At 36.5% G+C, this 24,490-nt stretch overlaps 1 protein-coding gene across 3 annotated transcripts; it reads right to left on the reverse strand.

Moving 5' to 3' along the window:
• Positions 1–851: 851 nt before the first annotated feature.
• On the reverse strand, positions 852–23,414 carry LOC147410170 (uncharacterized). Of its 3 annotated transcripts, XR_015175659.1 has the most exons (10): positions 23,152–23,414; positions 22,920–23,054; positions 22,702–22,818; positions 22,488–22,616; positions 5,511–5,687; positions 4,833–4,973; positions 2,605–2,790; positions 2,351–2,528; positions 1,231–1,302; positions 1,057–1,124 (listed from the first exon to the last, which is right to left on the reverse strand). XR_015175659.1 is itself a non-coding variant. In XM_086432412.1 (9 exons), the coding sequence occupies exons 1-9, from the start codon at positions 23,302–23,304 to the stop codon at positions 960–962; spliced, it is 1,275 nt and encodes a 424-aa protein (XP_086288538.1). In that variant the 5' UTR covers positions 23,305–23,413; the 3' UTR covers positions 852–959. The 3 variants fall into 3 exon arrangements, 2 of the variants coding, with proteins under 2 accessions (XP_086288538.1, XP_086288539.1); XM_086432412.1 differs by lacking the exon at positions 2,351–2,528 and having other exon boundaries at positions 852–1,124; positions 23,152–23,413; XM_086432413.1 differs by lacking the exon at positions 2,351–2,528 and having other exon boundaries at positions 852–1,124; positions 22,702–22,725; positions 22,902–23,054; positions 23,152–23,413.
• Positions 23,415–24,490: the final 1,076 nt, after the last annotated feature.

The following is a 24,490-nucleotide window of genomic DNA, read 5'->3' on the forward strand; positions in this document are numbered from 1 at the left end:
GGGGTGGTATTAGGCTAGATTAATGTTTGACAACCCTAGTAGAGAGAAACCACCTTAGGGTTCATGAGATAGCCAAAACCACACCTCAGGAAGTGGATCCCCCCTTACAGGCCACCATCAGGAATTTATACCAGAAATTATCAGGTGCGGGTGGTGGTGGGAATTGCACGAGCCCTAAGGATTAGACATGTGCTCTAAGAGAGGCCAGGATACTTCAGTTTTTAAAAAAAAAAAAGATAATACTAGAGAAGTAGTGTTGTGTGCAAAAGCTGAGAATTTAAAACTTAGGTTTAAGAGGGATGTTGAAAATTAAATCTAAAAGTTTTAAACTTTATAATTATAGATAGTTTTGGAAGAAGTATCTAGTGCGCAAGTATTTATATAGGAAATGGAGAATGTTAATTTGTTGAATTTCTCTCTTGGAAATAAAAATATGTATGATTTCCAGAATCCAAGTCAAGGTCATAGTGAAATAACTAAAGCCGTCTTAGAAATGTTTTGACACTCATATATATATTAGATTAGGCATCTTTCCTTGAAACAGTAAAATAACAAGGTTGAACTTTGAAGTGTTTTTATAACGTGACAATTGAGGGGTGCCAATAGAAACTCTCTTGTTTTTTCTTTTCTAGATTACTATATTTTGGGTTTAGGATTTTATACAAGTTTAATCATAATTGTAGACAACTACTGAAATTGTTTGATCGAGTGTTATAATGTTCTGTAACATTGAGAGTATAATTTGAGCCAAACCTTTGTAATATTTGAAGAGTGTGTTTTAATCTTTAATTAGGGTATGATAAATACTTCAAGAAATAGGAGTGTAATAAGTAAAAGTTGCGGTGCCAATAGCAGCTCTCAAAAGGAATTATAATCTTTATAGAACGTTTCTGGTTAATGTAAAGCTTTCTTTCCTTCATTTCAAACAATGGGTACAAAATCGATAAAAGAAACAGTAATCAAGAAATAAATGTGGTGTTGGAAGCTACATAACCGTTAGAAGAAGCTGAGACAGAAGTGCACCTGATGTTTGTAATTCCATTTCTTCGGAGGGAATTTGGGTCTACTCCAGCCTTATGAGCTGCAATGACACCTATACCTTCCCAATAGTTTGCAACTTTGATCTGAAAAAGTGATTCTCATTTCTTTAAGACACATATTTGTTAAGAATTAAATACTAGAAGCTAAGGATCTCAGATAGGAAGTGTAGGCAAATTATATAATGCATACCGCTTCAATTCCGAGCTTATCAGGTGTATCACCAAGTACTGTTTCGTTTTCCTCCACAGCAATTATCAGAGGCTGTAAAAAAATTCAGTGTTTTTTTCCCTTTTTTGGAAAGAACTAAGGAGAAAAAGAGGAAAAAAATAATTGACTGCAAACTGATAACATAACCCTTCGGGTTTTGGTATATATTTGAGATACCCCTGGATTTCAAAGTGGTGGCATACCCCTTGACTGCAGTATTCTATAATAGACTCTCATAAAATGACTGGAACACTCTTATTTTCCACCTCGTGCCAAAACCCTTGACCCCCCTCCAAAAAAAAACCCGATAGTCTTCAATTTTGATATTCTGAGCAAGGGCTAATGACCACCAGAGAAATCAATGGGAAGAAAATAATAAAATCCTAGCTTATACCAGAGAAATCAACGGTTGAAGACAATGGATTTGGGGAAATTTTAATTTATTAATATATATATATATATATATATATATATGGGAACGGATTAAGGGACATATGAAAAAACATATGTAAAAACAATGTAACATTAATAAATTTTCAAAATATGGGTTAGAAGTTTCAGATTGAGCTGCTTTTTTGTGAGGATGATCTCTATGATGGGAAGATCATTCGGAAAAAAAAATCAGTCCAATCTGAAACTTCTAACCCCATTAAAAGTGATTTAGAATGTGGACCATCGATTTTTTGCCAATAATTTGTAAATCACTTTTGATGGATTTAGAAGTTTCAGATTGAGCTGATTTTTTGTGAGGATAATCTTCTCATCATAGTGACCATCCTTGCAAAAAATTAGCTCAATCCAAAATCTCTAATCCATATTACCATTGTTTTTACATATGTCCCATGAACCGCCCCCATATATATATATATATATAGTCTTTTTTTTTTTTTTTTTTTTTTGGGGGGGGGGGTTCAGAGGAGGGGAGCATTTTGACTTCTTTTTTTCTTTTCTTTATATATATATACCAAGTGTTTTTTGGTTGAAGTCTTGAACAGAAGCACACTCATTAGTCTCTAGCAGAAGACCTTAATGAAGGAGTACATTATCAGTTTGAAAATCCGAATATGCACACCAAGAACCCGGCAGGGTATGTCAAAACTACCTTTCTTATGGGTATACTCCACTTGAACTAACGACCTCTTAGTAGCATCACACTATGTAAACTATTTGTGTGTGTTCAGCCTGATTATGCTTCTAAGAATGAGGTCTTAGTCCCATAGCTCAATTGGTTGGACACATTGCAAAGCAACTTTGAGGTCGTGGGTTCAAGTCCAGCTTACCTATCTGAAAAAACAAAAAAAATCTTTCTAAGAATGAAGGGAAGAACAATGGCAATAGCATCTAAGGCATTTTTACCTTTCTTCTTGGGCTCCTTGCAAAGGCAAGAGTACCGTCCCCTCCACAAGTATCAATAGGAAGAATTACACTGTCAACGTCACTGGCCAGTATGCAACCTTGATCTGAAGACCCAGAGTTCCTAACTACATACTGAGGTGCCCTGCTTAACCCAGCAAGTACACATGGCAAGAACGTGTATCCTATCTGTTGCACCACAAATAAATATATAAACTTGGAGAGATCATATTTGTGCATACATTTCCCAAAAGAGAAACTTTCCTAGAGATATATTACACTTGATACTTCACAAAGCTTGGAATCTCGTGTCAGATACATGTGTTTGCACAAAATATTGCACATGACACGACACATCATTTAAAAGGAAGTTTTCATCTTCAGACAAGCAAGAAATGAAACAATAAAGACATGCATACCGACACGATAATAGAGTAAACAAAACCTATAAATTTCTGTTCTTTACATGGTTTATATAATGTATCGAGGGGCTCATTTCAGTAATATATAGTCTCAAACTGGGTTCCCACCTAATAAGGTGTGGATCCCCATGCCTATTAGGTTATGTATTGTTTCACATTTCTGTGTATGAGCCATGCGACTACCAAAAAGTTAAGAAAAAAAACTTAGAAATTCATTGATCAGATAAAAACATGTTAGTTCTTGGTGCCATGCTCCGTAGGATACAACTCCTTTAGATTTACAGTATCCAAGTGAAATCTCCATGCACATGTAACCTCTCTAAAGTTCTCAATAGTTTTTCTTGAGCATTCAGAGTCACGTCAACGAGGGGGTGTCTCTCATCTTTCTTTTCATCATCTACACCTTATACCAAATATGTAGTCAGCAATGTGAAGCTCATTCTTCCATCTAGAGCCATATCTTCAGTCAAGGCATGTGTCTTCATATCTTTTCTTACTACCTTTATCCATTTCAATTTCAACCTTCCTCTCTACCTTTTAAAGCCTTAGTTGCACCAGAATGCTCTTTCACCCTAGTACAACTATTGGCCTTTGTTGTTCATACCCTTACCATCTCGAACAACTTTCCTAAACTTTATTTCCTGTTGAGACAACTAAATTTCCATGAATGTACCCATTTTCCCCTTTGGTTTGGTAGACACATGACGAACAAATAATAATCAAGTACTAATTCAATGGGGGTATTAGAAAATCCAAAATTTCGGCTGCAACACCATATGGGATTCAACAAGCCCTTACTCAATTCGTCTTAATAGGGTTGCACACCCATTAGAGACCTTTGAACCAATTCCTCTAGAAAGAGCCCAGGGATAAGCTCCTAAAATAATAAGATTAGACCACCATTAATTCGACAATGTTCACTCTTGCAAGAACAAAATCTCAAGTTCCAAGAATTTGGTCATAACAATATTCTCTTTTACAAAATAACAACAATGTTATGATCTGCAAGCAATCATCAACAATTTCAACCTTTGTAAAAAAGAAACAAAAAGAAGAAAACAAGGAAATATATTAGTTGTAGTATTTCTGGTATAAAAAAAAAAAACTTTTCCTCTTTGTCCTCCATTTAGAAATCAAGGTTTCAGAACTTGGTTTTCTTTTTGGTTAAAAACCTTACCTATACTTTTTTCCTTTTAGAGATCAAGGTATCCAGGCCTCTTAGAGCACTCAACTAATCATAGGGAAGTGCAGTCCCCTCCCCCATGCACACCATGCAATTTCTCCAATAAATCCCTGAGGTGGCTGCTAAGGGGGATTCGAACTCAAGACCTCCACTTCCTGAGGCGTGGTCTGGCTTTTTAGGGGGTTATTTGAAAGTTTGAATGGATATTTGGAGTGCCAAAATCTTGCTCCCAAGATTATTTGACTTCCTTTGAGATAATAGTTGTTATTTGAAAATTTGAACGATTTTTTTATATCTTGTCAAGCAACTGTCATTATTTGAGTTCTTTGATGAACTAGCTGTCATGCGCTGATGGGACCAGGAATAATGATCAAATAAGTAGCCTTGTTAGACTATACTAATAAATTAAGAAGGTTAGAAAAGTCCAATTCGTCTAATTGAATTTATACAGGAAAGTCCCAAAGGACCCTTAAATGTTTAGATACATGGTAACATGAATACAGAACAATCACCAAATGAGGTATGAATCAACCGCTTTCTAGAATGAATAAATGTTTGCAAGTAACTAGCATATATAAAATTCAATGTGTTAACTCTGGTTTCTATAAATAAAAAATTCCACTCACCTCCTCAGCGGCCGATCTTGGGCATAATGATGAAGTTAAAGGAGGAGGTGTCAGTGCAGGTGAATGTGCGCAAGGGATCTGGAACTCCTTAACTACCAAATGGCTTATAACTGCCTCTACTCCAGCCAACAAATCTATACCCTGCAGCGTAAATTGCATTGAGTAATATCTCAGGTTTAAGGTAGCAAATGCTACGAATGACATCTGGCCTGATCTTCACCATTTCCAGGGTTGCCATGCCAGGGATCATTCTTCTGAAGTTTTAATAGGTTGCATGGAACTTCTCTAGGTATGAGGTAAATTCAACGATGGGTTTTGTTAACATGTGCCCCAAGCTTACACGTTAAGGTGCATTAAATACACCTTGGAAACCAGCTTTTGAGGGTACTTTTGGAAGAAGAAAAAAAATTTGAGGGCCTTTTTGGTAGGAAATTAAATTTTCAAGGTGTATTTAATGCACCTTAACATCTGCTCTTAGAACAAAACCCTTCAATGATAAGGCCAATTTAAATGCAACATGATACGTAGCTTATGATGGGAAGACATTTAAAAAGTCACAACCCAAGCCATATTTTTAAATATACTTCAACTACAATGAGTTGGGTTAAGATCATATTTGAAATGGGAAACTACTAAGGTAGGATAGAACTGAAGCATAATGTAGACAATAGACAGTACCTTCCCCTGCCGATAGTCATCCATTTCTTCAATATCATCATCCGGAAACCGTCCCACAACTGCAACAGCATCCACTTGGGAATAGTTGACTAAAGTGTTTACAGCTCTCAGTAGTGAATCAGGGTGCTTAATCCTCCCTGTAGATTTCCCACATTTTGGATCAACCCACATCTCAACCTGCAAAGATGTTGAATCTTAAGCCATCATAGTAAGTAATCCTGCTCTTATTGTCCAGAGCCCATGTGTGCAGCTCAAGCTATCTGCAATCATGTAAAATGTAGCATGGAAATTATGAAGAAAAATAGAGTAATGCGGGATGAAGTAGCTGAAGACATTAAGAGAGCAACAAAAGAGCACCTTGGGGAATGTGAACTAGAAAAGTTTGCCACAATTGTGATAGCAAAGCTTTCTCTCTCATAATCATATTTGCCTACATTAGCAAGTATTGAACTCGATTGATCTTGTTTTATTGCTCTTAATATTTGTTCTTTATGCCAATAATAATTAACTAGTATACTTTCATTCTTGCTTTGTATTACTTAAATAGCAATGCATGTCACTAACATTTTTCTAAGACTTCCATAACATTTTCATAGTTTTCTAATTTTCAATGGAATATTATTATTTGAACGGGGAACAAACAATATAACAATATTGAAGTTCAAAAGAGTGTATTAGAGGATGATGCTATGTAATGACTAATATGATTACCGTAGGAAAGGATGAACTGAGGGTATTAGAATCATTTTAGAAAGGGAGTCTTTTTTTTCCCAGTCCTTGGCCTCGTCGTGATTGTACACTAAGTTGGATGACTCTCCCATATATACCCCTTAAGGAGGATATTTTTAGTAAGGCAGCAGGGGATGACACATGGCACCTAGGGATCCGAGTGGATCTAGGAAATTCAAGCCAACTAGCTCGTACGAGTCCGAGTGATTGGGCAAGTTCAGTTGATTCGGTCCCAACCTCAACTATGTGTTTAGATGTTGGTAGGTCGGGGTGTTATTAGGTCCAACACGCGTGGTAGAGCCACTCAATCAATCCAAATCCCTAAGAATCAGGGATTGGTGATCAGGGTCTAGATAGTGGTTTCTAGAGCCCTTATTGCATAAACTATACGGGTAAATTATATACTAAATCCCCCTATTAGATATAGTTCATTGTTAGTCCATAATAATTGTTGTTTTCCATAAAATGATATATTTTGATAACTAATTATTATTATTTTCGTGTAATAGAAAAATGTTGTAAATTTTCATAAACAAATCAGGAACCGGCAGAGTTCTCCTTGATTACAAAGCTTCCACTTTTAAACAAAAACTAAAAGAAAAACAAGAGAGAAAATTCTTAAATTTCTAAATATCCCTAAACTCTGGTCTGGTCTCCTATTTATAGAGACCAGATTAGAGTTTCTAGGGTTCGGGATCCTTTTGTAAACACAAAAACTTCCAAACCTTAATTCAATAAGAATTATAATCAACCCCAAAACTTATGCACAAATCTCGAGGTTTCTTTCACCGACATCACCGCGCCGCCCATGTTGACAAAGGCGCCGCGGTCCATGTGGGCCCAATTGACCTGGGTCTTGGTCAGTTGACTTCTTTTGAATCGTTGATCGCAATGGCTTCTTCAAATTTTCTGATTTGTTTTTGAAAATTTACGACATTTTCCTGTTACACGAAAATAACAATAATTAGTTTCCAAAATATATCATTTTATGGAAAGCAATGATTATTATGGACAAACAATGCATTATGTCTAATAAGGAGATTTAGTGTGTAGTTCATCCGTAACGTTTATGCAATAAGGGCTTTAGAAACTATTTTCTAGACCCTGATCACACCCCCAAACCTAGATTTTGCTAATCCCGAGCAAAAATAAAGTAAGAATTAAACCACTTTCGTAGGTTACACAATTGCATTTAACGGATGCAACAAGCCCTTAAACCCCTAGGTTACCCCTAGAGGACGAGTTTGACTCGTGAGGGTTTGCCATGAATATATCCACAAAATTCTAACATTTTACAGAAATATCAAAATCAAATTATGTAAGACTAACATAACGACATTTCACAAATCAATCAAAGGTCCTTTACGTTTGAACCCATTCCTCACTTTAGAAAAAATTTCAAAAATAACTTGAGTGCTTGTGCCATTTTCTGATTTTTCTTTTAAAAAACATATTTTTCAGGAACAAGATTTCACCTAATAACTACTAAGAATGGTCGGTTTTACATAAGTTCTAACTCGAAACTAAGCATCCTGTTTGGAATTGTAAGAGGTGTGGATGTTAACTTTAATACCTCTAAAGGGCTTTATCTGTGATATTCTAGCTTACTCACATTTTTACCATTGACGGCTATCAAACTACTGAAAACACTTTATTTGGTTTCATTGGACTCTTTTCTTTTTGCACTTTTTCAGTTCTAGCCTTTTTGCTTTACTTTGATCTTTTTCACATCTTTCTGCTTTTTATTTTTTCAACTTTTTCACACATCACCATTTTTCTGGTGTCTTTTTTACAAAAAGCAGGTAACCAATCTAATCCTATAGTTGCTACCTAAGTCATACTAACCCAGTTTTATTTTTCCTCTAACCAACCAACCAAAGGACAAGGAAGTCATAGTTCACTAGACTAGGTTTCCCCTAACACTCTAAACAGAGAAGAGGGTCAACTCTTATTCAATAAAATCTTATTTTTCCAATATTCAATCAGAAGTGTCGTGAATTTTTCAAAGTAATCTTTTAATTTTCTTGATGAAGAATAAAAAGAACGCATGTTCAAAATTTTTTAGGACATGAGCTTGAGATTTAAAATTCATATGTAAACACTACATACAAGGAGTTTGAAGACAATATTTTGAAAATGTTAAATATTTTATTTTTTTATTTTTCTATTTTTTTGTAAACTTGTAAACTTAACAATACATTTGCAATACAATTTTGAGCTAACCCAATACCCCCAAACCTAAACGAAATATTGTCCTCAATACTAAACAATAAAGAAAAAGAGACAAGGATAGATCACACCTGAAACGATTTAGCATTAATCGGCATTGATGTCACAACTTATCTGCAAATATTGAATAGCTATAACATATGATCGACGAGGAATTGCAGAAAAAGAAATCCTACCTATGAAAAAAAAAGCATCATAACTAGAAATTAAAAATATCCTAACCTAAAAAAATACATTCAAATCAGAATCTAAACTCGTAGCCGCTTGTGCACTTGCACGTGCCTTCTGTTCCTCAATATAGACCATTATCTATCTCTGCTGCCCAATCAACAAGTGTTGACTGGTTTGCAGATCCCTGTAGCGTTGGTTGACTTTCTTGAGTCCCTTAAAAATTTTCTCAAAGACAATGCAATGCCCATTTTGAGGTATTTGATCAAGTCATGAAATGTCCTCGAAGTCCGATCTTCGTACTCGGTCCTTCTCAGGTTGTTCTTCCTCAAATTCTTCTCCTGGGGGACCCATAGCCATGGGGGCTATCGTGCTCATCCTCATTGATTCCTGGGGCCCAAAAGCTCTGCACGCAAGTCTTTAAAGTTTTTTTTCCCTTAAAGGGTGGAAGTCACTCTAGGCCACCATGATCAAACTAGACATCAGGACACCCATCCATCGTTGGAAAATACGATAGACGAGATGAGGCTATGCAAACAATCGGCTCTGATTGGTCATCACATCGACCAATGTCTCTATAAGCAAATGTACCAAACAAAATGTCCGATCACATGTCTGAATGACGTGCATGATGTCAAGATGCTTGGTATACATCTTTGTCGAGTGTTGTATATCGAGCACCTTGGTTGTGATCCAGTGTCAACATAGGTATTGTTTTTCGTAAAAACACTTGGATTTCAATGTAAATATCTTGCTTGAAGAGGTCGAGGCTTGTGATGTAGTAATCAAACCCAAAATCGGGCTCACACACGCCATTTTCCACCGATTCGATTCCTAAGATCGCATTGATATCGGAAACATCGATCGTGAACAAAATACCACGAAAATTGATGGTAATCGAAGGAGTGGAGGAATCGACAGAGACATACGAGACATAAAATCCCCGTACTAGTTCTTTTCTAAATTTTTCATCCCCTTCATAAAATAATTGACTCCAACCACGCGCGAGGAGTTCATCGCGAAACCACGAGCCTTGGGGAGTGTCAAATGCATCATAATAAACCTCTTCGAAAAAGATTGATCGGACTTTTGGGGCCATGGCTCGAAAGAGGTAGAAGAGGAAATGTTTTGCCGAAAAGATGCAGTCTGAGGGCCCTAAGATCACCGCGGTGCCGTGAATGGGTAAGGCAGCGCGGTGGTACTGTTGATGATGGTGGTACTGAAACCGGAGATAGGAGATAGGTCGGTTTGCACAAAGAATTTGATTGAGCCAATTGGATTTGATTTTTGACAATCGGATTTGTGTCGACCGAATTGTTGAGAATGGAGTGAAAATTGAAATGGAGACTTGGAGAAGATGAAAAAATGAGAAAGAAATTAGGTTTGGGTTCTTTTAAAAGGGTGCACAATTTTCCAGGAAAATAAATTTTCTAACTTAGAAAATCCTTGGAAAATAAATTTTCCAAGAAAATTTCAAGATGAGAAAAAAAAAATCTAGGAAAATTTTTTAATAAAATTTTACAAAATTTTTACCCTTTTTAACCCTTAATAGTGAGTCCAGATTGAGAAAATAAAGTGAAAAATTGGTCTTATGTGGCTACAAAAATACTTTACGAGCCTTTTAATCAAGGGTTGTCTCCCCAAAAACACTAAGTTTATTGTCTTCCGCCAGACAAAGACATAAGTCTAATCTTGGTACACAAGATCACTCAAAAACAAATTTTTTTCTTGGGACGTTGGGAGAGGAAGGTAAGGTTTGTGAGATAAACTACGTATGTACCTTGCTGTACTAGGAAGATAGACTACGTTTGTTCTAGACGAAGAGGTGATTTAAGAATGCCTTTGCTCAGCATCGTGCACCACCTCTCATCTAGGGATTAAATTGGTTGATTTCGATTTTAGAGAACTGGGTTGGAGGCTCAAGTTATCCCTTTGAAACAGTTAGGAGTTGTTTAGACTATAAAATCCCAAAAAGCACGTATAAATTCCTCCCTACTATCTATGTGCATCCTTAGTGTATATTAAGTAGGAGATCGTAGAAAAATCCGTTTGAACCATTTGATCCTGAGATCACAAGATCTTATCCACTTCATAGGATTATAAGAGAAATCAATTCCTCACCTACTCCTCAGACACTCGAGAGGATCAATGAACTCTACATGAGTTATTCACCCCTATTACAACCATCCCCTCCTTCTTGTATTGCCTTGCCAGCAACCAATGTGGCACAATTCAAAATTAGGGCAACTACCATCAATATGCTCCCTAAGTTTCATGGGTTCGAAAGTGAACAACCTTAGAACCATCTCAACAAATTTCTAACCCTATGTCAAACTTTTAAAAATGGCAACTTAAACGAAAAGAATATCAAGTTGAGGTTGTTCTCCCACTCTCTAGAAGATCATGTCGTAGCATGGTTAAACTTTTTGACCTCAAACTCAATCATCACATGGGACGAGTTATCAAGAAAATTCATGACCAAGTTCTTTCCAATAGGAAAAACAAAACAATTCAAGAATGTCATTAGGAACTTCAAAGGGAAACCCATTGAAGAATTTTCCCAAACCAAGGAAAGATTTAATGACCTTCTGGTGAAATGTCCACATCACGGGACAGATAAAGCCCAACTGGTCAACTTCTTTTATCGAGGTCTTCCGTCAACCCAACGTATTCTTTTGGAGTCTATGCATAAAGGAAAATTCATGAATCAGACTCTGAATCAAACTTACGAGTTCTTTGTGAAACTCGCTGAGAGTGCTCGAAACTGAAGCACTAACTTAAAAGATTTTGATAAAGGTGACTTGGGAGCCAAGAAACTAGGCATGTACGAGATCAAAAGTGATCCTGATCTCAAAAACTTAATGACTAGCCTGGTTAATAGTATGCAAAATTTGAACAAAAAGTTTGATGCTTTCAGTATCAATGCTAACTAACAAGAGGCTACCCCAATTTTGCAAGTCACCACAGAGATACCTCCTACATGTCTCCTATGTGAAAGCTTCGACCACCCCATTGAGAGCTGTCCAAGTCTACCCATAGTAAAGGCAGAACAAGCTAATACTATTGGGTCAAATAACACTTTTAGGAAACACACTCCCAACTCTTACAGTCAGACATACCTCCCGAATAATAGGTTCCACCCCAACTTTTCATATCATCAGAACAAACCTATCCAATAGGGTGATGCTCCAGGTTTCTAGAAAAGTTACAACAGGCAGCCTTACTCCAATGCGAACCTATCTTTGTATCCGCAACCATCTTACTCTTTACCCCACAATTTTGATCAAAGGGCGATTGTCGTCGACCCTATAACCAACTACTCTCCCCTAGTTGCTCAAAAAATCTCTTCATTAGAATCAATGATAGCAAAGTTGTTAAAGCAACAACAACAAATTATGCAACAGCAGATACAGACCAACCAGAACCAATCACAAATCAATCAAATTAATGCGCAAGCAATTAACGAACTTAAGGTTCAGTTAAGTCAACTAGCTCTCTCCTCGGGAAGAGAAACAAAGGGCAATTTCCAAGCCAAACAATGCCCAACCCAAGAGGAACTGCTCCAAAAGGGCAATATGAAATTGCAAGTCAACCTGGTCCTTCTAACGACTCTGTTTAAGCAGTCCACACACTACGTTCTGGTAAATTAGTGGATAACCAGGTGCACATGCCCAATGAGGTCTTGACATAAGAGAAAACCCATAGTGCCCCTCCTACAGAAGAAGAGGACCAACCTAACGAACTTAAAGTTCAGTTAGGCCAACTAGCTCTATCTCTCGGGGAGAGAAACAAAGGGCAATTTCCAAGCTAAACAATGCCCAACCCAAGAGGATCTGCTCCAAAAGGGCAATATGAAATTGCAAGTCAACCTGGTCCTTCTAACGACTCTGTTTAAGCAGTCCACACACTACGTTCTGGTAAATTAGTGGATAACCAAGTGCACATGCCCAATGAGGTCTTGACATAAGAGAAAACCCATAGTGCCCCTCCTACAGAAGAAGAGGACCAACCTAACGAACTTAAAGTTCAGTTAGGCCAACTAGCTCTATCTCTCGGGGAGAGAAACAAAGGGCAATTTCCAAGCTAAACAATGCCCAACCCAAGAGGATCTGCTCCAAAAGGGAAATATGAAATTGCAAGTCAACTTGGTCATTCTAACGACTATTCAAGCAGTCCACACATTACGTTCTGGTAAATTAGTGGATAACCAGGTGCACATGCCCAATGAGGTCCCAACACGAGAAAACCCAAAGTGCACCTCCTACAAAAAAAGATGACCAACAAAAGAAATTACTCCACTACTAGAAAATCAAATAACCATTCCCAAGGTCCCCTTTCCACATAGACTAGTAGACAACAAAAAAGGAAAACAATTAGAATGGATTCTAGAAGCCTTCAAGAACGTTCATATTAACATCCATTTTCTGGACGCAATCCGTCAAATCCCTTCCTATGCCAAATTTCTCAAGGATTGCACTACGGTGAAAAGGAAAACCCCTATGTCGAGAGAGGCTGTGATGACAGCTCAATCTTCTTGTCTGATCCAACAGACTATTGTACATAAATTCAATGACCCTGGTTGTCCTACAATTTCTGTGCATATCGAGAAAACAATGATCGAGAAATGTCTATTAGATCTAGGAGCCAATGTGAATCTTCTCCCTTTTTCTATTTACAAAAAACTAGGTTTGGGGGAACTCAAACTTACAGATATCACTTTAAGTTTAGCAGACTAATCTGTTAAGGTTTCCAAGGGAATAGTGGAAGATGTAATCATCAAAGTAAAAGACTTATATTTTCCTGCCGATTTTGTAGTTCTTGACATTAAACTTGTCATTAACCCAAATAACCCTATTTTGGTCATCTTGGGCCGACCCTTCTTAGCCACATCTGATATTGCTATCAGATGTCAGAATGGGATCATGAAATTGGCTTTTGGAGACATGAAAGTGAAAATGAATGTCTTCCACAACAAGTTCTAACCACTGATACGGATGATCTGGAAGAGATCAATATGATTGACACTTTGGTCAACAACACATTTAAAGAAAAGGAAAAAACTACCCGCTAGAAGAGTATTTAGGCCAATTCGACCTTAATTTTGATGAAGAACAATCCATTAGGGAGGTAAACTCCCTCTTAGAATCCATCCATGAGATGGATTTTCAAAAATGGCAACCTAAAATCGAGAGTCTCCCCACCCCTTCATTTCCACCTTTAGTTGGAGAGACTCCCAAGCCTGAATTGAAACAGTTGCCCGACATGCTAAAATATGTGTTCCTAGGGAAGGCTGAAACCTTCCCCGTTATCATCTCGCCCGATTTAGAAAAGTCACAAGAAATCTAGTTACTAGACATTCTGCGCGAACAGAGAAGTTATTGGTTGGACCATAGCTGATATCAAGGGCATCAGTCCTTCTGTGGTCATGCACCAAACACACCTAGAGGAAAATTCCAAACCTTCGAGAGAACCACAGAGGAAACTAAATCCGGTCTTAAAAGAGGTAGTCCAAGGAGAAATTTTCAAATTGCTAGATGTGGGAATTATATACCCCATCTCAGATAGCAAATGGGTGAGTCCAGTTTAGATGGTTCCCAAGAAATCTGGCATCACAGTCGTGACCAATAAGGACAATGAACTTATACCTACATGCATCCAAATTGGATGGCAAGTTTGTATCGACTATAGGAAGTTGAACTCTATGACACGTAAAGATTACTTCCCTCTCCCATTCATTGATCAGATGTTAAAACACCTAGCCAGACATGCCTATTATTGTTTTCTTGATGGATACTCAGGGTACAATTAGATCTCGATAGCCTCTAAAGACCAAGAAAAAATCACGTTCACGTGTCCCTTTAGGACTTTGCCTATTGACGCATGCCCTTTGGGCTTTGCAATACTCCTACGACCTTTCAAAGAGGTATGTTGAACATTTTTTCCGATATGGTAGAAAATTTTCTTGAAGTCTTCATGGATGACTTTGCGGTTTTCGAATCCAGCTTTGACGATTGTTTAAATCACCTAAAATTAATTTTAGCTAGACGCCGCGAGAAGAATCTTGTGCTAAATTGGGAGAAGTGCCATTTCATGGTCACTACCTAGATCGTGTTGAGACACATTGTATCCCACAAGGGGATTGAGGTAAATAAGGCAAAAACGACCTTATCGCTAATCTACCTCCCCCTAAAACTTTGAAGGAAGTCCGTTCTTTCTTGGGGCATGTAGGTTTTTACAGGCATTTCATTAAGGATTTTGAAAAGATTTTCAAACCCCTGTGCGACTTACTCACTAAAGACGTCACTTTTGACCTCTCAGCAGCCTGTTTAAATGTGTTTGACAAGCTCAAAACTGAGTTGACCACAACTCCCATCATCCAGCCACCCAACTGGGACCTTCCCTTTGAGGTGATGTGTGATGCATTGGACTACACAATAGGAGTTGTTCTGCGGCAATGAGTTGACAAACTCCCCCATGTCATTCAGTACGCAAGCAAGGCGTTAAATGATGCCCAACTCAACTACTCCACCATTGAGAAAGAACTACTAGCAGTAGTTTTTGCTCTGGATAAATTACGCTCCTATTTGATAGGATCCAAGGTAGTAATCTTCACTGACTATGCAGCACTGAAACACTACTTGCCAAGAAAGATGCAAAAGCAAAAATCTGATGGATCCTCCTACTTTAAGAATTTGATCTCGAAATTCGAGATAAGAAAGGATGCGAGAATGTGATTGCTGACCCCCTATCCAGACTAGTAATTGAAACAAGTTCTGACTCCCTCCCCATCTCCGAGAATTTTTTAGATGAACATATAATGGCAAACTCTAATCTGGACACACCATGGTATGCTGACATTGTCAACTACCTGGTGATAGGGCAAACACCTATGTCATGGAATAAACAAGAAAGAATGAGATTTTTCGCCCAAGCTAAATGATTTTTCTATGATGATCCGTACTTATTTAAGTACTACCCAGATCAAATAATTCGCCGGTGTGTTTCTAACAACAATCAAAAAGTATTCTCGAGTTTTGCCATAACTACTCTTGTGGTGGTCACTTTGGAGGTAAGAAAACAACAGCAAAAGTACTGCAATGCAGTTTCTACAGGCCAACGTTTTGTCATAATGCCCATCTTTTCATAAAATCTTGTGATCGATGCCAACGTTTAGGTAAGATTAGCAAAAGAAACGAAATGCCTCAACAACCAATTTTGATTATCGAAATCTTTGATGTTTGGGGTATTTACTTCATGGGACCCTTCCCCATTTCACACGGATTCTAATATATCTTAGTCGCAGTCAACTACGTGTCTAAATAGGTTGAAGCAACAGCGTGCCGAACCAACGAACATAAGGTCGTTATTTAATTCCTCAAAAACACCATGTTTGCACGCTTTGGTATTCCTCGTGCCATCATTAATGACGGAGACAAGCATTTTTGCAATCGAGTCTTTGAAAGCCTAATGCGTAAATATGCCAGTACTCACAAGGTCACCACTCCATATCACCCACAAACAAATGGGCAAGTAGAAATCTCTAATCGCGAAGTGAAATCCATTCTTGAAAAAATGGTGAACCCTTCTAGAAAAGATTGGCCTTTGTGTTTAACTGATGCCTTGTGGGCTTATAGAACGGCTTTCAAAACTCCGATTGACATGTCCCCCTATCGTTTCATCTTCGGTAAAGCTTGTCACATTCCGGTCGAACTTGAACACCGAGCCTATTGGGCTGTCAAACATTTAAACTTCGATCTTGCCAAGGCAGGGGAGTACAGAAAACTTCAACTCCCCGAGTTAGAAGAATAGCATAACGACGCATATGATAGTGCTAAATTGTACAAGAATCGTACAAAAGCCTGGCATGACAAGCATATTCAGAGGAAATCCTTCCATTTAGGTCAAAAGGTGTTACTTTACAATTCTCGCATCCATCTCTTCCCTGGAAAATTGAAATCTTGATGGACAAGACCCTTTGTGGTCCATAACATTCATCCCCATGGCAATATTAAGATTCTCAATCCCGCAGATGACAGTATTTTCCAAGCCAATAATCAAAGGCTCAAACTTTTCCTTTATCTCCCAACATCCCAAGAAAAATATTCATATTTGAGTGATCCTGTGTACCAGGATTAGATTCACGTCGTTGTCTGGTAGAAGACAATAAACTTAGCGCTTTTCAGGAGGCAACCCTTTATTAGAAGGCTCGCAAAGTATTTTTGCAGCCACATAGGACCAATTTTTCACTTCATTTTTTCAATCTAGACTCACCATTAAGGGTTAAAAAGGGTAAAAGTTTTGCAAAATTTCATTAGAAAATTTTTCTAGAAAAAAATTTTCATCTTGAAATTTTCCTGAAAATTTTATTTTCCAAAGATTTTCCAAGTTAGAAAATTTATTTTCCTGGAAAATTGTGCACCATTTTAAAAAAACCCTAAGCTAATCTCTTTCTCATTATTTCATCTTCTCCAAGCCTCCATCTCCATTTTCACTATATTCTCGACCAACACAAATCCGACTGTCAAAAATCAAATCCGATTGGCTTAATCAAATTCTTCGTGCAAAACGACTTACCTCTGATCTCTGCACAACCATCACCAACAGTACCACCACGCCGCCCTACCCATTCACGGCACCGCAGTGATCTTATGGCCCACAAACTCCATCTTTTCGGTTAAGATTTTCCTCTTGCACCTTTTTCGAGCCACAGCCCCAAAAATCCAATCAATATTTTTCAAAAAGATTTATCATGATGCATTTGACACTCCCCAAGGCTCTTGGTTTCGCGATGAACTCCTTGCGCGTGGTTGGAGTGGATTATTTTATGAAGGGGATGAAAAATTTAGAGATGAACTAATACAGGGATTTTATGGCTCGTATGTCTCCGTCGATTCCTCCGCTTCTTCAATCACCATCAATTTTCGTGGCATTTTATTCACGATCGATGATTCTAATATCAACGCGATCTTAGGAGTCGAACCGGTGGAAAATGGCGTGTGTGAGCCCGATTTTGGGTTCAATTACTACATCACAAGCTTTGGCCTCTCCAAGCAAGATATTTACATCAAAAATGGCGGGTTGAAATCCAAGTGCCTTTACGAAAATCAATACCTATGTTGCGCTGGATCATAAACAATGTTCTTGGTACACAACACTTGACGGAGATGCATACCAAGCATCTTTACATCATACACGTCGTTCAAACATGCGACCAGACATTTTGTCTGGTACGTTTGCTTATGGAGACATTGGTCGATGTGATGACCAATCAGAGCCGATTGTTTGTAAAGTCTCATCTTGTCTATCGCATTCTCCAACGACGGATGGGTGTCCCGATATCTGATTTGATCACACAGGGTGGCCTAGAATGACTTCCACCCTTTAAGGGAAAAAGAGCTTTAAAGACCTGTGTGTAGGGCTTTTGGGCCCTGGGCATCAACGAGGATGAGCACGACAGCCCACATGGTTATGGGCTCCCAGGAGAAGAATTTGAGGAAGAACCTGAAGAGGACTGGAACACTGAGTCCGGACTTCGAGGATATTTCATGGCTTGATCAAATACCTTAGAAAGGGCATCGTACTATCTTTGGAAAAGTTTTTAAGGGACTCAAGAAGGTCAACCAACATTACACGGATCTGCAAATCGGTCAACACTTGTTAATTGAGCAACAGAGACAAATAATGGCTTATATTGAGGAACAAAAGGCACGTGCAAGTGCACAAGCAACCGTGAGTTTAGATTCTGATTAGGATGTATTTTTTAAAATTATAATGTTTTTAATTTCTAGTTAGGATGCTTTTTTTTGAAGGTAGGATTTCTTTTTCTGCAATTCCCTGTCGATCATATGTTATAACTATTCAATATTTGCAGATAAGTTATAACATCAATGCCGATTAATGTTAAATTGTTTCAGGTGTGATCTATCATTGTCTCTCTTTCTTTATTGCTTCATATTGAGGACAATATTTCGTTTATGTTTGGGGGTATTAGGTTAGCTCAAAATGTATTATTAAGTTTACAAGTTTACAAAAAAATTGAAAAATCAAAAAAATAAAATATTTAACACTTTCAAAATATTGTCTTCAAACTCCTTGTATGTAGTGTTTACATATGAATTTCAAATCCCAGGCTCATGTCCTAAAAATTTTTGAGCATGCGTTCTTTCTATTCCAATCAAAAGATTACTTTGAAAAATTCACGACATTTCTGATTGAATATTGGAAAAATAAGATTTTATGGAACAAGAGTTGACCCTCTTCTCTATCTAGAGTGTTAGGGGAAACCTAGTCTAGTGAACTATGACTTCCTTGTCCTTTGGTTGGCTGATTAGAAGAAAAATAAAACTGGGTTAATATGACTTGAACAGCAACCATAGAATTAGATAAGGTACCTTGAAAAGGACTACCTATTTTTTATAAAAATAACATCAGAAAATGGTGATGTATGAAAAAGTTGAAAAAATAAAAAGTAAAAAAGATGTGAAAAAGATCAAAATAAAATAAAAAAGGCTAGAACTGAAAAAGTAAAAAAAGAAAATAGTCCAATGAGACCAAATAAAGTGTTTTCAATAATGTGAAAGCCGTAAATGGTAAAAACGTGAGTAAGCTGGAATATCACAGATAAAACCTCTAAAAGGTATTAAAGTTAACATCCACACTTCTCACAATCCCAGATAGGTTAGTTTCGAGTTAGAACTTATGTAGAACCGACCATTCTTAGCAGCTAGTAGGTGAAATCTTGTTCCTTAAAAAGATGTTTTTTAAAAGAAAAAGCAGAAAATTGCACAAGCACTCAAGTTATTTTTGAATTTTTTTCTAAAGTAAGGAATGAGCTCAAACGTAAAAGAACTTTGACTAATTTGTGAAATATCGTTATGTTGGCCTTACATACTTTGATTTTGATATTTTTGTAAAATGTTAGAATTTTATGAGTATATTCACTACAAACCTTCACGAGTCAAACTCGTCTACTAGGGGTAACCTAGGGGTTTAAGGGCTTGCTACATCCATTAAATACAGTCGTGTAACCTACAAAAGTGGTTTAGTTCTTACTTTATTTTTTCTCGGGACTAGCAAAATCTAGGTTTTGGGGTGTGATCAGGGTCTAGAAAGTGGTTTCTAAAGCCCTTATTGCATAAACGTTACGGATAAACTATACACTAAATCCCTTTATTAGACATAATGCATTGTCTGTCCATAATAATCGTTGTTTTCCATAAAATGATATATTTTGGAAACTAATTATTTTTATTTTCGTGTAACAGGAAAACGTCATAAATTTCCAAAAACAAATCAGAAAATTCGAAAAAGCCACTGTGATCAAGGATCCAAAAGAAGTCAACTACCAAGACCCAAGTCAATTGGGCCCACATGGACCGCGGCGCCTTGGTCAACATGGGCAGCGCAGTGATGTCGATGAAAGAAACCTCAAGATTTGTGCAGAAGTTTAGCAACTAAATATAATTCATATTGAATTAGGGTTTGAAAGCTTTTGTGTTTACAGAAGGATCTCGAACCCTATAAACCCTAATCTGATCTCTATAAATAGGAAACCAAACTAGAATTTAAGGATATCTAAAAATTTAAGAATTTTCTCTCTTGTTTTTCTTTTAGTTTTTTTTAAAAGTGGAAGCTTTGTAATCAATGAGAACTCTATTGGTTCTAAAAGCAAGATCAATAAAGAAAATTTTATGTTCTCTCATCTTCATGCTCTCTTTCTTTTACTTTTATTTTATTATTCTTGCAATGACTATCAGCTAAACTCTCCATAAGATTGGTCGAGGAAGCCTGAGCAAGTTTCTGTTAATCTATCCCTATTGTTTTCATAAGAATGCTTTATCGTTCTATTGTGAGAAATCTTAAGTAAATATTATCAAAAACAATATTACTTGTTCTACAGTTTGATGGTTTACACTTTGATAAGTTCAAGATAAATCATACTTCCCAGAGAACATTTAATATTAATCTTATAATATTGACTTAATAAGTTAATCACATAATTTGCAATCCTTTTTTAATATAAATGATTAATCTTCCGATCCACAAACATTATTTTTGTTTAGATCAGACCGATCTAAACTCTTCCTTAGTGATCTAAATATTTTATTTTAGTATTTTTTTGGATAGTTTTGTTTTCAAAAACTGTTTTTAACTTAGTAAATCTGAATTAGGTTTGAAGTATAAGGAATATTAAATCAGCGTTGTCTCTGTGGATTGATCCTTGCTTGCCAAGATTTATTTTTGTTCATTATTTTATCATCAATCTACACCGAACAATTGGAATGAGTCAAAAACAGTTAGAATCTTGATAAAGAAAAATCCTAAAAAAAAAGATTGAATAAGGAAAGGATCTTGATTAGATACATTCCTAATCAAGATCCACCTTCTAAATTGGATAAGGATCAAATTGGGAACGAGATTCAAGGGAATATTAGGACTTAACCTCTATAAATACATGGATTAAGACACCAAAAGGTACTCATTCTCACTCCCCCCTTCCCCCCCCCCCCCCCTCCCCACACACTATTATTCCGTCATTTTTATTACTTGTCTGGCTTGGACGTTGGAGAGGTCGTGTTGCAAGCACACTTAGGAGCACAGGAGGTGAGGATTGTAAGCCATCCTCACAAATGTCAAAGTACTGCAAGTTTTTGCTTCTACACCCCTTAAAATTGATATCCTCACTATCAATCAAGTCTTTTATGCTAGTTTTCTAGAAGCATTCCACCTTTGGAAAATTCCATATTGTTGAGTTGCTAGACAATGTGAACGACGTTAGAGGTATTCAATACCCCTAGTAAAACCTATAGATGTCCAGTTGAATCTCAAAGTTGGCTTACCAACTCTTCCAACTCAGTTGTAGATGATATTAAAAAATTGTAAACTCAGAAAAAATTGGCATTTTGCAATACAAGTGGGATACCTACTTACCAATAACCACATTTGGTAAGCACCTCCGACCTAAGGTATTCCAAAAGATAACTTTGTTTGGACAATTTTATTAGTAGGTCATAGCCACCAAAAATTGAACAGCTAAAATGAGGAGAGAAAAATGAAATAATAAATGTATCCTCTGTTGTCAAAAGTTGCGCCTAGACCATCCAAGCGCCTTACCCACTTAAAGCACGGTTTCAAAACCCAAGGATAATAAAATGACAATTTTATGAAATAATTTTGTATAAATTGTGTTTTAAAGAGTATTTATGAAATTTTAAATATAAATGGTCTCAAATGTTTAGCTAATTTATGAGATGTCACAAATTAAAAAAACTAGTAGGTGGCATGTGCAAACATATTGCAAAGTTTAGGTTTTATGAATGATTAAAATTTCTTCAAAAAATCATTTTTTTTATTTTAAATTAGATAATCTTATATTTCCATCTTTTATCATTTAATATATTGTAAAGGTCTTTCTTGTCATTTAAAGTATTAACTAAGGCTATTTTAAAGATAACGTAATAAATGATATTTCTATTATTTAAAAAAAAGTAAAAACTAACAAATGTGGTTATAAGGTCCTGGGATCGTAATTTTATTCATTTTGACAAAGAGACCTTGATAATAATACCTTAGATGTAAAGTTGGGGGTATTTTTTGTCTTCCAAATTTTGGCGTCAACAAACACCTATTCAGCCTTCTTTTATTATGACAATAAAGATGAGGGGGGCATCAAATTACTTCAATATTTGTGGTTACATGATTGATTATTAATGCTATTCAATAATCCATATGCAAATGTTGTAGAATTTGATTAATTTGTTGTGCGACTTAATCTAAGTGTAATGAACATAGATTTATATAATTCAGAAAATAATAATATAAATGAAAGAAGATGTATAAATTGATGATTACCTGTAAAGGGGAATCAGTGACAATATATTCAAGAATAGGCAAACCTAGAGAAGCCCTTGTTGCATCAGCCACTTGTAAATGTCGAATTCGTAGCTCCTCCTCTATTCCCGCATCAAGAACCAAACCCACCTGTTGTTCTAAATCATTTTAAATGATTTATTCTACTATTTTAAAATTAAAATCAATAGAGAAGTTAATTAATTAATTAAACCACCTTGTTTTGGTGAACAGGTTGGAGAGCCCATGAGCCTTTAGCGAACTGGTCAAGAGCATGACCTTCAACGTATAGTACATTAGGAATGGGCCAATAAAGCATTGCTGCATTAAGCACCTATTATTATTATGTTCAACCCAAAATAAGCTTATAATAATAATAAAATGTTAGAACTTTGAACTTAGAACTTAGAACTTAGAAGAGAGAGAGAGAGAGACGTTAGGATGAGAAATGAGGCAATCAGCAACAGTTGAGAGGGTTCGAGCAATAGGAAGAGCATCCCCTGCATATCCACCAATGGAAGCACCAACACCAGTTGGAACTATCATCACACACGTGTAAGGCCTCTGGAACTGGATATTCAAAAATCAGATGTGTGTGTCATACATTTTATTCAAATTAACATTTAAAAAAAAAAAAAAAACCAGAGATAAAGGAACTGAAACGGACCTTGTTGGAGTGAGAAGAAGAAGAAGAAGAAGCACTGGAACATGAAATCCGTAGTTGACTACTTCGAGAAAGGGTTTTGGTGATTGAGTTTTGTGATCGAAGACTCAGAATTAGTTCGGTTGAAGGAAACGAACGGCAGAGATTAAGTGCCATTATCGTTTCTCTTCGCCTTCTCTACTCTTCTTCGATACGATTCTGCAGTTTCAGGAAGTTAAAAAAAACGGATGGATAATGTCTCCCCACTCTCAAGAGTCTGTCTCAACTCTCGAGTCTTGGTGAATATGAATCTTTTAGTTTATCATGGAGTTACTATTGTACCCCTGTCTGTGCTTGGCAATTACATTATAGGTAGTGTTAAAAGCATCCCAATTATTACCAAGGGCACCTTACATCATAATCAATTTTTTTTTCTGTCTTTTTTGGATTAAAAATTTAGCTTTTTTGTGAAGAGGATCTATAAGGTGAGAAGATCATCCCCATCAAAAATCAGTCCATTTTTTAATTTTTAATCCCATCAAATGTGATTTACAAAAAGAAATGAACGATTTACAATTCTTCAACCTGTTTGAATAGGGTTAGAAATTTTGGAATGAGTTAATTTTTGGTGAGGATATCGTAAATATCATCATCACCAAAAGTCATCTCATTGGTGTGGGGTGCCTATAACACTATCCTTATATAATTATTATTATTATTATTAAGCTTTGTTGCAAAACAAGCTCGAACATCCAAGGGTCATTTCTAGGATGGGAGGTGACTATTTTCACCCAATGCACCATCTTAAAAAGTCAAATGATGAAATATCCAAACTTAAATAATAAATAAAAACTCTCCTCACCTAGTTAAAATAAGCAATAATCTACTTAATCCTTTCAAGTAAATTTTATAGTTTAGATTTTACCAAATAATTGTTAAAAAATTCAATGACCTGTCAAATGAAGCTTCATTTTTTACCTAATGAAATTTCCATCCAACCCCTAAACCTAGAGTTGAGGTTTTTATGGTCATCTCAACCATACTTTTGAAGTTCTAATGGTATTGCTTTTTGTATTATCAAATCTTCATTGAAACCTTCGTAAATGCAAAGAAGAAGAAAAATGGGATAGAGAAAGGCAAAGGGCAAAGAACAAGAAGGAGATAGAGGCAAGGAGAGGGAGAGAGAGAGAAAGAAGAAGAAGAAAATCGAATGAAGTTTAATTTCTATAATGAAGAATAACAAGTGGGTGCAAAGTGTAAGAAGAAATGTGGGTGCAAAGAGCATTTATCATATTTGGGAGTGATGCATGGAGTAAATGGCTGTAGAGTGTGCAAATAACATGACCTTTTAAAAATCTCCAAT

Source organism: Akebia trifoliata, chromosome 2 (assembly GCF_017979445.1).
Source record: "Akebia trifoliata isolate Shusen 1 chromosome 2, ASM1797944v1, whole genome shotgun sequence".
In the NCBI taxonomy this organism is placed as follows: domain Eukaryota; kingdom Viridiplantae; phylum Streptophyta; class Magnoliopsida; order Ranunculales; family Lardizabalaceae; genus Akebia; species Akebia trifoliata.